This window comes from Hemiscyllium ocellatum, chromosome 1 (genome assembly GCF_020745735.1).
Source record: "Hemiscyllium ocellatum isolate sHemOce1 chromosome 1, sHemOce1.pat.X.cur, whole genome shotgun sequence".
Classification (NCBI taxonomy): Eukaryota; Metazoa; Chordata; class Chondrichthyes; order Orectolobiformes; family Hemiscylliidae; genus Hemiscyllium; species Hemiscyllium ocellatum.
The window spans coordinates 130825936-130839917 of record NC_083401.1 but is presented as its reverse complement, the minus strand read 5'-3'; the positions used below and the strand labels follow the sequence as shown (position 1 = coordinate 130839917).

Sequence of the window (13982 nt, the reverse complement as noted above, 5' to 3'; positions counted from 1 at the left end):
TAGGTTAGGCAGCATCTCAGGAATAGAGAATTCGACGTTTCGAGCATAAGCCCTTCATCAGGAATTATTCCTGATGAAGGGCTTATGCTCGAAACGTCGAATTCTCTATTCCTGAGATGCTGCCTAACCTGCTGTGCTTTGACCAGCAACACATTTGCAGCTGTGATCTCCAGCATCTGCAGACCTCATTTTTTACAACTAGAACAGGACTACCACAATAAAAAGCTGCTTTTGCCAGCAAGAAACTAGCCTTATTCTTCGGATACACGAAAACTTTGTCTTTGTGTTCAAAGTATTATAACAGGAGTGTCTTTTTAAAACAAAAACTTGCAGGACAAAAATGAGAAATTAAGCAAGACCTTACCAAAAGCTGGTTATTGTGTAGTTTGCATTCTGTTGTGAGTTGGAAGTTGGAACACCTGTTCAATCAATATGACTTATGCAAATATTGAACTGTGGTAATATTTAAGAATTGGTGACAACTGCATTTAAAACAATTGCTGACCATTTACAAATGCATTCAGTCAGATCGCAATTTTTTTTTAATTACTGTACCACTGTATAGTCCCAAATGAAACCAGTATTGATTTTATACTTTTTCAGATTATTGACAATGGTAGCAAATGGTTCTCTGTATAATATATAATTTTTAAATTTGTTTTCATCTTTACCATTTCTTGTACATAGTTAACTTTAAGAAATTTATCCAGATATATCTAAACATATTAACTGAATGCTGCAAAATTGTAAATAAAATGTGGAATTGCCCCAATGAGGGGTCTTTCTTGTGAAAAGTATGACTTGTAATTCTGTTTTTCTCTAATATTATATTTGCCTAAAAAGAATTTGAATTGCTTTCTCATCATATTTGTAGTTTGCATGTAATGTAGGTACATTGAACAGAGAATAAGATGGGAAATTGTTCTTTTTAAAATGAAGTTAAAAATCACCCAACACCAGGTTGTAGTCCAAGTACTAGCTTTCAGAGTGCTGCTTTTTCGTCAGGTAGCTGTGGGGCAGGATCGTAGGACACAGGATTTATATCAAAGGTTTACAGTGTCATGCATGCAACTGATAGGATATATTGAACAGACCCAGATTGCTGTTAAGTCTTCCACCTTTTAAAATGGGTTGCAGGTTTTGATTCATTCATATGTAAATCCCAGAACTTCTTTCAAATCACATTCTTGAGATAACATAACAAAAGTGACATCTTAACTCAGACAACGCGTTAAAGGTGTGAAGTTAGAGTCTTATGATCCTGCTCCACAGCTACCTGACGAAGGAGCAGAGTTCTGAAAGCTAGTGCTTCCAAGTAAACCTGTTGCACTATTAACCTGGTGTTGTGTAATTTTAACTTTATCCACCCCAATCCAACACTGGCACCTCCACATCATTTTTAAAGTGAACAATTTGTTTGTCTTTGCATTCTAAGTTCAAATATTGACAATTCTATTCACAGCGCTACACTTATCATAGAATTCATACAGTGTGGAAGCAGGCCTTTCGGCCCATGGAGTCCATACCAACCCTTCAAAGAGCATCCCAACCAGACCCAACCCCTCCCCTATCCCTGTAATCCTGCATTGCCCATGGCAAATCCAGCTAGCCTGCACATCCCTGAACATTACTGGGCAATTTAGCATGGCCAGTCCACCTAACCTGTATATTTTTGGACTGTGGGCAGAAACCCAAGCAGACACAGGGAGAATGTGCAAACTTCACACGGATAGTCACCAGAGGGTGGAATCAAATACAGGTCGCCTGGTGCTGTGAGGCAGCAATGCTAGTCACTGTGCCACTCTCTGTCTTTTGTCCTCTGCCTGTTGTATACAGCTATGTGAAAGAAATGCTGATAAGAAGCAGACCCAATTCTAGCACAAATATTGCACCAGTATCTTCAGCTGCAGAGACAACTGCAGGAAATACCTGTTTAGCTTTTTTTACTGCTGGGATAGAGAAACATTGTTCATGTCATATATTCTCATACTTTCTGGTTACTGTTAGCTTGTAGCATGTTGCATACTAACAGTGGCCTGGATTTTACGACCATTGGTGAAGCAAGGGATGCCTTGCAGAAGCACCAAACAGTCCATGTTGTGAGAACTTTAACTCTACCACTACACAATTGATTGTAATGGTGATTCCCAAAGTCAGTGGAGTGCTACAGGAATCAGTATCAAGGCCAGAATTATTTACAATATATAGTTATGACTCAGATGAGAGATATAAATGTACTATAGCCAAGTTTGCGGACGAGAAAAGAAAATAAGGTGGGAAGGCAAGTGATGAGGATGACAGAGTCTGCAGAGGAATTATAGGAAGGTTAAGCAAATGGGCAAAAACTTGGCTGGTGGAATATAGTGTGGGACAATGTGAAGGTATGCAGTTTGGCATGAAATACTGGGAAGCTGAATGTTATTAAAGTGGAGAAAGACTACAGAAAGCTACAGAAGAATGATTTGTGAATGAATCACAAAAAGCCAGCAAGTTCAGCAGGTAACAGGAAAGACAAATTAAGTATTGGCCTTTATTTCAAAGGAAATGAAGTATATAAATAGGGACATTTTGCTGAAACCACCCAAGGCACTTAGATTAGATTACTTACAGTGTGAAAACAGGCCCTTCAGTCCAACAAGTCCACACTGACCCACTGAAGCGCAACTCACCCAGACCCATTCCCCTACATTTACCCTTCACCTAACACTACAGGCAATTTAGCCTGGCCAATTCACCTAACCTGCACATTTTTGGATTGTGGGAGGAAACCGGAGCACCCAGAGGAAACCCACACACTTGTCAGATGGCAGCTGGAATATTGTGGACAGTTTTTGGGGCCCTCACCTAAAGGAAAGATATACTGTACTGGCATTGTAGGCAGTCCAGAAAACATTTATCAAGTTGATACCAAGTGTGGTGGTAGAGGTGTGGATAGAGGTTGAATAGGATCAGCTTGTATTCATTGAAATTTAGAAGAATGAAAGTCAAACTTATCAAAACAAATAAGGTAATTACAGAGCTTGACAGGGTAAGTTCCAATGATTGTTGTTCCCATGTGGGAGAGTCTAGGACCAGAGGGCATAAGAGGTGGCCCATTAAGACATAGGTTAGGGGAACTTCTCTGAGTAATGAACCTGTGAAATTCTTTACTGCAAAGTGCTGTTGAGATTAGATTGTTAAGTATATTCAAGGTTGAGGGAAGGGAATCAATTTGTGGGTGGCATGGTGGCACAGTGGTTAGCACTGCTGCCTCACAGCGCCAGAGACCAGGTTCAATTCCCTCATCAGGCGACTGACTGTGTGGAGTTTGCACGTTCTCCCCGTGTCTGCATGGGTTTCCTCCGCATGTTCCGGTTTCCTCCCACAGTCCAAAGATGTGTGGGTCAGGTGAATTGGCCATGCTAAATTGCTCGTAGTGTTAGGTAAGGGGTAAATGTAGGGGTATGGGTGGGTTGCGCTTCGGCGGGTCGGTGTGGACCTGAAGGGCCTGTTTCCACACTGTAAGTAATCTAATCTAAAAAAAAGAGTTACGGGGAAAAGGCAGGAAAGTGGATTTGAGGATTATCAGATCAGCATCTACCTATCACCTTCCCAGCTACCTTCCCCCAGCCCAACTCCCACCCGCCCATTTTTCTCTCAGCACGCTTCTCCCTGCTCCCCCACCACCATCCCATGTTCCTGATGAAGGGCTTATACCCGAATAGATGATTCCCCTGCCTCTTGGATGCTGCCTAACCTGCTGTGCTTCCTTCGCCACGTTTCAATTACCAATTTTCAGAAATACAGGCCCACGTTTACGATACTGTGAGATGAGATCTGAGCTTCCAGTGTAGCCACGAACCATATTGAAGTTGGATGGGCTCGAAGGTAGAAGACAGAGGGTGGTGGTGGAGGGTTGATTTTCAAACTGGAGTGCCACAAGGATTGGTGCTGGGTCCACTACTTTTCATCATTTATATATATGATTTGGATGTGGGCATAAGAGGTATAGTTAGTATGTTTACAGATGACAGCAAAATTGGAGATGTAGTGGACAGTGAAGAAGTGGGGTTCTGTCTTGGTGGCGGTTGGAGGAGCGGGGCTCAAGGGCGGAGGAGCGGGAAGTGGAGGAGATGCAGTGGAGGGCATCGTCGATCACGTCTGGGGGGAATCTGCGGTCCTTGAAGAAGGAGGCCATCTGGGCTGTAAGGTATTGGAACTGGTCCTCCTGGGAGCAGATGCGGCGGAGACGAAGGAATTGGGAATATGGGATGGCGTTTTTACAGGGGGCAGGGTGGGAGGAGGTGTAGTCCAGGTAGCTGTGGGAGTCAGTCGGTTTATAGTAGATGTCTGTGTTGAGTCGGTCACCCGAGATAGAAATGGAAAGGTCTAGGAAGGGGAGGGAGGAGTCTGAGACAGTCCAGGTGAATTTGAGGTCGGGATGGAAGGTGTTGGTAAAGTTGATGAACTGTTCAATCACCTCGTGGGAGCACGAGGCAGCGCCGATACAGTCATCGATGTAGCGGAGGAAAAGGTGGGGGGTGGTGCCAGTGTAATTGCAGAAGATGGACTGTTCCACATATCCTACGAAGAGACAGGCATAGCTGGGGCCCATGCGGGTGCCAATGGCAACTCCTTTAGTTTGGAGGAAGTGGGAGGATTGGAAAGAGAAGTTATTCAGGGTGAGGACCAGTTCAGTCAGTCGAAGGAGGGTGTCAGTGGAAGGGTACTGGTTGGTGTGGCGGGAAAGGAAGAAGCAGAGGGCTTTGAGTCCTTCATGATGGGGGATGGAGGTGTACAGGGACTGGATGTCCATCGTGAAGATAAGGCGTTGGGGACCGGGGAAGCGAAAATCATGGAGGAGGTGGAGGGCATGGGTGGTGTCCCGAACGTAGGTGGGGAGTTCTTGGACTAAAGGGGACAGAACCGTGTCGAGGTACGCGGAAATGAGTTTGGTGGGGCAGGAGCAGGCTGAGACAATGGGTCAGCCGGGACAGTCAGGTTTGTGGATTTTGGGCAGGAGGTAGAAACGGGCGGTGCGGGGTTGTGGGACTATGAGGTTGGAGGCAGTGGATGGGAGATCCACTATGAGGTTGGAGGTGGTGGATGGGGGATCCACTATGAGGTTGGAGGCGGTGGATGGGAGATCCGTTGGAGGCGGTGGATGGTAGTTCTCACCTACCACCCCACCAACCTCCGTATACAGCGTATCATCCGCCGTCATTTCTGCCACCTCCAAACGGACCCCACCACCAGGGATATATTTCCCTCCCCTCCCCTATCAGCGTTCCGCAAAGACCACTCCCTTCGTGACTCCCTCGTCAGGTCCACACCCCCCCACCAACCCAACCTCCACTCTCGGCACCTTCCCCTGCAACCGCAGGAAATGTAAAACTTGCGCCCACACCTCCTCCCTTACTTCTCTCCAAGGCCCCAAGGGATCCTTCTATATCTGCCACAAATTCACCTGTACCTCCACACACATCATCTATTGCATCCGCTGCACCCGATGTGGTCTCCTCTATATTGGGGAGACGGGCCGCCTACTTGCGGAACGCTTCAGGGAACACCTCTGGGACGCCCGGACCAACCAACCCAACCACCCCGTGGCTCAACACTTTAACTCTCCCTCCCACTCCACCGAGGACATGCAGGTCCTTGGACTCCTCCATCGGCAGAACATAACAACACGACAGTTGGAGGACGAGCACCTCATCTTCCGCCTGGGAACCCTCCAACCGCAAGGGATGAACTCAGATTTCTCCAGTTTCCTCATTTCCCCTCCCCCCACCTTGTCTCAGTCGATTCCCTCGAATTCAGCACCGCCCTCCTAACTTGCAATCTTCTTCCTGACCTCTCCGCCCCCACCCCACTTCAGCCTATCACCCTCACCTTGACCTCCTTCCACCTATCACATCTCCATCACCCCTCCCCCCAAGTCCCTCCTCCCTACCTTTTATCTTAGCCTGCCTGGCACACTCTCCTCATTCCTGATGAAGGCTCTGGCCCGAAACGTCGAATTTCCTGTTCCTTGGATGCTGCCTGACCTGCTGTGCTTTAACCAGCAACACATTTTCAGCTCTGATCTCCAGCATCTGCAGACCTCACTTTTTACTCCAGGAGTTTGGGAGGTCATGTTGCGGCTGTACAAGACATTGGTTAGGCCACTGTTGGACTATTGCGTGCAAATCTGGTCTCCTTCCTATTGGAATGATGTTGTGAAACTTGAAAGAGTTCAGAAAATATTTACAAGGATGTTGCCAGGGTTGGAGGCTTTGAGCTAGCGAGAGAAGCTGAACAGGTTGGGGCTGTTTTCCCTGGAGCGTCAGAGGCTGAGGGCTGACCTTACAGAGGTTTACAAAATCATGAGGGCCATGGATAGGAGAGTTAGACAAAGTCTTTTCCCTGGGGTGGGGGAGTCCAGAACTAGAGGGCATAGGTTTAGGGTGAGAGGGAAAAGATATAAAAGAAACCTAAGGGGCAACTTTTTCACAGAGAGGGAGGTACGTGTATGGAATGAGTTGCCAGAGGAAGTGTTGGAGGCTAGTACAATTGCAACATATAAAAGGCATTTGGATGGGTATATGAATAGAAAGAGTTTGGAGGGATATGGGCCCAGTGGGACGAGATTGGGTTGGGATATCTGGTCGGCAGAGGCAGGTTAGACCGAAGGGTCTGTTTCCATGCTGTACATCTCTATGACTCTATGAGATGAGCTTCTCAGAGAAATGGCCACTGTCCTGGCATCTTTAGGTCTCATTTAAATTGTGTGAAGCCATTTTGAGTTACTGGTAGTAGGTTTCCATCTGGTATTACTATATTAATTAGAATGCATGATGATAGATTTTTAATTGTGTCTCATATTTCCTTGAGTTAAATGAGCAATGTTAAAATTGCTTAGCTATTTAGGATCATGTACTGGACATGACTTTTCATGTTAAACCAAAGAAGGGTGCAATGTTTCTTTTGGAAAATCATGATACAAACACACTCCAAGCAGCATCATAGTGGGAAACAAATGTCAAGTAATCTTTATTTACATTTTCATTTCTACACAAATGTGTTGCATAGCTATCATTCTTCACCACTGATTCCCTGGTGCTTCACCTTACAATCTAAATGGATTATTGCTCAAAAAATATTCACCAATTAAATCTTACATGCTGAAGACAGACCATCACTTCTGATCATTGATTTTCCAAAAATAACACAATTACAAATCTTTTTCTCCTCAGTAGCTCAATTAATTAGCCCTCTCATCTTTCTATTCGCTGTTGTAAAAGCATCTTCAAATATTTTAATATTATAACCTTATTTTTAGCTAATGTGCACTCTCCCTTCCCATCACTGAATAGGAACACTCGTCCTCCAGTTATGCTGTTTAGATCTTGCTTTACGCATCCATTTATTTTTAAAAGGATGAGAGTGTGCCATGCTGAGTACATATTTCTGTGATTGGGTGCCTCTGATTTTTGACTACTCAATGTGACCTACTCGATCTCAAGATTCCTGAATGGAATTCTTATTCAACAACACTTTCCTAACACTTTAACCTGTTAAGATGAATGACTTGATTACATTAGTAATTGGTTAGTATTAAACATTTAATATTTTGGTGGGCACAGGCCTATCCACAGGGAATCTTGAGAGTTGGGTTGAAGTGCCCTTTTTGCTTGTATGGTATTGTGTGTCCTTTAGTTGTGACTCTGATTTTTGTTTTTGCCTCCATTTCCTTGACCTGCTGATGCCATCTTAATTTAGGGAGGCCTCCTCTTAGGTTGCTCCATAGAGTAAAAACAAAACAAAGAATGGATGAAAATAACTGAATCAGAGGGGTTTGGACTGAGTGGTCTATCTGAGATAAGGGCATTCACCTTCATCTTAAAGCTCCCTGAAAAATCTTGCAATCGCTGTTTTGTGGATTTCACCTTTCCTAATAAACTCCAACTTTGGACTGACTGAGGAGATCTCTGGCGCCCAGCAGCAGTTATGTCATTCACAAGCTAAACAGCCAATCACTTTGAAGAATTCTGAGGAAGTAAAATTCACTGATTTCCTTTCACTTACCTTACAGAGGGTAAAATAATGTTTGGGCATACATTGGGATAAAGGAAGAAGCCTAAAGCATATTTTTAAAATTTAAAATAAGTTTCTATTATAAAAGTTATCATAAACAAGTAGCTTGACTAATATAAAATTAGTTTCTACAGCCAAAAATTAATAATTATGATTTAACACATGGTTTAACAAGAATGCATTTTACATCAGGATTAATAACATAAAAAGTGGAAACTCACATAAAATTAATCTAAATGAATTCTATTGGCAGTGACTCTCTGTGGACAAGTGAGAAATCACTGACAGCAATTTCTGGACTTCTGTGCTGATGTCAGAAGATCTCGTCAGTTTCACAGTGTATTTGAGGTGACTGCCAGCAATTACACCACTGATATTGACTATAAAATCCAAGCCATATGGAATGAAGGGAGAACATGCACATAGGATATTTTGCTGTATATTGTACAGATAATAACATTTTCTTGTTACACAAATTGCTTGTGACATAAATTGCCTCCTTCTATTAGCATATAGTCCAACTCAAAAAAAATGTACAGGGAATACATTAGAATCCTGGTAAGAGTCTAAGAATCAGTCTCAGCATTTCAATAACACTTTTCTGCTAAAATGCTACTTACAATTAATTTCTGCTTTTTAATGATTACATAGTGTATTTAAATCAATGCACTTCAATAGAAGTGCATCTATGTTATGATACTTGCGTCAATTTAGACATATGACATAATATTGCACACAAAAATACAATCAAATATTTATTATAATTTGTATCAGGTACAGTACAGACGGGTTTTTATTCCTTCTGAGAGACGGTGGGTACTCTGCTATTCTGTTTTCCACAATGTGCATTAGGCGATTCCCTCTACTTTAGATAAGCCTATGAGTATTGTTCCAGTAACTGCAACTGCAAGCACTACACCCAGAATTATGAAGTTTTGTAAACCCTGGAGACAGAATAATTATAACTTGTTTAAATATCAGGAAATAAACTATATTTTAATTTGATCAATGTATTGAATTAAAGTACTAAAAATTCATTGATTGCGGGAGGACTAACACCAAACAGCAAAGTGAGCATATTTTTATAGTTGCTTATCCTGACGTTCTGGTAGTCAATGAGAGCTTGTGTGCTTGTGTTTAGCCATCCATTCCATTATATGTGCATCTGTTCAGCACAGCTTCACCAGCAGCAGTAAGTTTTGTAAAGATGTTAGAAAAACACCACCTGTTAAGTGGGTGTGATCGTACTGAACCGAGAAAGCAGAACCAATCGGGGCAACATCTCATGGAGTGGTTCTCTTTTGTGAATAACACAATGTTTTGGAGCATTGTGCAAGAATTCTATTTAGATTTAACATTACAGACCATTCTAATAAATTGGCCATGAATCCCCTAAATGAGATTTTGTCTAAACCACTCATATCTTTTAACGTAAACCACTAAGGATCAAACTGCAGATGGTTGACACAATAGACTAACTTATTGAAATGTATACTGGGCTACTATAATTCACCTCTCTTTGTTGAATCGTATTTATTTTGTATGTTTGAATACAAATGCAGAGCAAGACAAATTAACAGTATTTGATACCTTGAGTTAGATTTTACTATGTGAGAGATAGTCCCTTGGAACAAGGATATCAATTGTATATAAAGGTTTTTAGTGGGGAGAATGTTGCGCTGCAAACATCACAAGGTTTAAAGGAAAGTCTTCCACCCTTACTGTCTGCCACAGGGTATCAGCAGGATTGACAAATTTATCATCAATCTGTTTGGCCATGTTATGAGGAACCTTCTGTGACCATCAAGTTCTGGGTAGGATTGAACCCAGAACCTCTGACCCATTACCACTGTGCCACAAGACATCCTGATTTTACTACATAATAATGTCTGCTGTTAGTCAGACATACTTTTTTATTTTAACATTAACATTTTTGCAAGGCAGGTTGCTGGCAGGGCAACGGGATAACATTCCAAAGATGGATGCTGTCAGCTGGGATATAAGTGAACAAGACTAGAAACTCTGCATCGCCTTAACCAACCAAACTGAGGAACTGAAAAATTGTCAATGAAAGGATTGCAAATGACCTGCAAATTAAAGCAAATGATTTCAAACTCCCATCAGATACAACAACGGGAATAAAAATAGAGAAGGCAAGATTGGATAAAGAGAGAGAAAAAAAATAAACAAATGAAAGGTTAAAATAATGGTTGACTGTTTTAAACTAAACAATAAAAATCTAAAGGAATGAGATTCCTTACTCTAATCATAATCAGTTACTAAAAAGAAACAGAAAATGAGCAAGACTTTTTTGTTTGGTGAATTTAGTTTATAACTATCCAACAATCAAAATAACTGAGAAATTCAACTTATCTTAATGGTGAGGCACTGAGACACTTGATGCATAGCTTATATTGATATAGCACATTTAATGTGGTAGAACATGCCAAGTATAATTACCTGAAGAAGAGCTCAGTCAAAGGGAAATTTTATGGGGAGATTTAAATCAGGAAGATGAAACAATGGCCAAGTATAAGGACATGATCCAACACCATAGTGCTTGAGTACCTGAAGGCACAGACAACAATAATGGAAGGCAATAAGACTGAAGGCAATTACACAAATGTGTAATTGAGGGGCAGGTCCACCGTGAGATTCGAAAACAAGGTCTGCAGGCCATGAAGCATGTAGTTCAGACAGTTGAATAGGACTGGATTCAAGATTAGATATGGGCAGTGGAGTTTTGAATGAGCTGACATAGATGATGAAAGGCTGGCCAGAACAATGTATGGATAATCAACTTTTGAGGTAGCAACGGCAAGTATTTAAGAGTAGATGAGTTCAGGTAGAAGTAAAATAGAGATGGTTACTGAGATGGAAGCAGACAGTCTTGATGATTGAATAGATATTTAATTGGAATCTCGTCATGGAGTCAAATAGAACACCAAGATTGTGAATAGCCTACTTCAGCATCAGATAGTTACTGGAAAGAGGAACAGAGAAATTGAGGACTGCAGATGCTGGAGATCAGAGTCAAAGCATGTGGTGCTGGAAAAGCACAGCCGGTCAGGCAATTTCCAAGGAAGAGATGGCTTGTGCCCGAAATCCTGTTCCTCAGATGCTGCCTGACCTGCTGTGCTTTCCCAGCAACATACTCTTTGACTGGGAAGAGGAATGGTTTGGGGACTTGAGAACAAACTTTATAACAGATTGTGAAAAACAGGGGCTTTAATCTTTCCAACAATTATTGGAAGTAATGTCTTTTCATTTAGTTGTGGTTTTCAGGTAAGCAGTCTGACAAACTGGACAAAATTAAGGAGTTGACAGAGGTGGTGACGTAGTGGAGCTGGATTTCATTAACGTGTATGTAGAACCTGTAACCATTTTTCCATTATTGTTGCAATATGAATACATGCAACTGCAATGAGTCACTGAAATTGAATAACTACCAGCAGCATCCATCATCCAATAAGTCCCTCAACATCATGAAGAGTAGAGAGCTTGCATTTGGGTTTTCAGCCCATCTGGAGCAGTACCATAAGAGATGAGCAGTTATGTATATATTTGTGGTTGCACTTGTATCTGAAAGAGGCAGCACGGTGGCTCAGTGGTTAGCACTGCAGGGTCCCCGGTTCGATTTCAGCCTCGGGTGACTGTCTGTGTGGAGTTTGCACATTTTCCCCATGTCTGCGTGGGTTTCCTCCAGGTTCTCCGGTTTCCTCCCACAGTCCAAAGATGTGCAGGTCAGGTGAATTGGCCATGCTAAATTGCCCATAGTGTTAAGTGTGTTAGTCAGAGGGAAATGGGTCAGGGTGGGTTACTCCTCAGAGGGTCGGTGTGGACTGGTTGGGCCAAAGGGCCTGTTTCCACACTGTAGGGAATCTAATCTAAAACTCATTGAATTGAAGAAGAATGTTTTTTCACTGTAACACTTAGTAACAGAATTTTAACTAGCAGGAATAAATTACCTTGAAAGCCCGTCCTGATGGAGAGCATTACTTTAGGTCTACTAAATGTACATTTCTTAAAAGTAAAATGTTTGACAACAATACTTGAACGCTCTGACTACTTAATATTCACACGAGCTGGGCATCACTAATCAATACCATTTGGTATATTCTTGGGCTGAGGAAAGTGTTAGACAGTAATTCATACAATTATTACCTAAAATAGACCTACACAGAGTTTAGTCACAGCAAATAGACCATTCAACTTGATAGTTCTAAGTGATGTTTTTACTCTATGGAGGCCTCCTTCTATCCTTCTTCACCTCATCCTATTTCAAATATATCTTCCTGCTCCTTCATGTATTTATCAAGCTTCTCCTTAAATGTGGTTTTGCTCATTTTGACTATTTTCCTTAGCAGTGAGTTCCATATTTGCACAATTGTCGGAGTTAAGAAATATCTTTATGAATTCCATATTGGATTGATGAATGACTGTCTTATACTAATGGCCCTTAGTTTTGGACTCACCCACAACATTTGCGTAATTTTAAAGACACCTTATCAAGTCGGTCTCTTTTCCAAACAAAATAACTCCAGTCTGTTCAGAGTCAAAAACAGAAATTGCTGGAAAAGCTCGGCAGGTCTGGCAGCATCTGTGGAGAGAAATCAGAGTTAATGTTTCAGGTCAAATGACCCTTCCTCACTCATCCAGAAACATTATCTCTGATTTGTCTCCACAGATGCTGCCAGACCTGCTGAGCTTTTCCAGCAATTTCTGTTTTTGTTTCTGATTTACAGCAGCCGAATTTCTTTCAGTTATTACCCAGTCTTTTCAGCCTTTCCTATGAGTTTCATCCCTATAAATGTTTTGACCATCCTCTATATTCTTTTTGTAATATCAAGGTCAGTCCTTTTATGTTTTGATAGTTTCTTTGCTTTTAAATTCAGTAAGCAGATCTGATCTTTTACATGACATGTTATTACATCATATCGATTTTTCTTCATAATTTGAGATCATGGTTTGGTTTCAAACCGTCCATATCTTTTTGTAACATCATCACTACAGGAAAATGTTACTGTTTCCATTTATTGTCATGGAGTTTCTTAGATTTCTAAAGCTAATCCTTCAAAATTCAAATTAACTGACCTTGATCTCTTTAAAGTAAAACACTCCCCACGTTAGCGAGATTACGGCAGGACCCTGAAAAGTGAAAAGGAAAATTGGGATCATTCTTTCAAGGGTAAGTTGTGAAACTGCTTTTAGTGCAGCAGATAAAGTTAATTCTTCCAGTCCACTTACTTGTGTAAGGGATTGGCACTCATAGTATACAATCCACATGAAATTATACAGTGATTGTGTTATGTTACAATATAAAATGACATTAAATCAATATCTGTCACCCAGCAAAATCATCACATTGGTAATGTCATCCTCTCCACAACACATGTGGATAATGCGAGAATGGTAATACAAGGGCAAACCACTGCAGCTGCTGGAAATCTCTAGTAGATCAGGAAATTCTCAAAATGGGCGGTGTGCGAGACATCCGCAGAGACAGTCATAGACTCATAGAGATGTACAGCACGGAAACAGACCCTTCGGTCCAACTCGTCCATGCCGACCAGATATCCCAACCCAATCTAGTCCCACCTGCCAGCACCCGGCCCATATCCCTCCAAACCCTTCCTATTCATATACCCATCCAAATGCCTCTTAAATGTTGCAATTGTACCAGCCTCTGGCAGCTCATTCCATACACGTACCGCCCTCTGTGTGAAAAGGTTGCCCCTTAGGTCTCTTTTATATCTTTCCCCTCTCACCCTAAACCTATGCCCTATAGTTCTGCACTCCCCCACCCCAGGGAAAACACTTTGTCTATTTATCCTATCCATGCCCCTCATAATTTTGTAAACCTCTACAAGGTCACCCCTCAGCCTCCGATGCTCCAGGGAAAGCAGCCCCAGCCTGTTCAGCATCTC

General features: G+C 42.0%; 1 protein-coding gene across 1 annotated transcript in view; it reads right to left on the bottom strand.

Annotated features, from left to right (window-relative positions):
* Nucleotides 1–8554: 8554 nt before the first annotated feature.
* Nucleotides 8555–13982, bottom strand: part of LOC132817322 (transmembrane protein 144-like) — a 72698-nt gene continuing 67270 nt past the window's right edge. Inside the window, exons 11-12 of the mRNA XM_060827768.1 lie at nt 13150–13203; nt 8555–8999 (exon numbers count right to left, since the gene is read on the bottom strand). Of these exons, the coding sequence (XP_060683751.1) occupies nt 8904–8999; nt 13150–13203 (150 nt within the window). The 3' untranslated portion in view covers nt 8555–8903. The remainder of the gene's footprint in view (nt 9000–13149; nt 13204–13982) is intronic.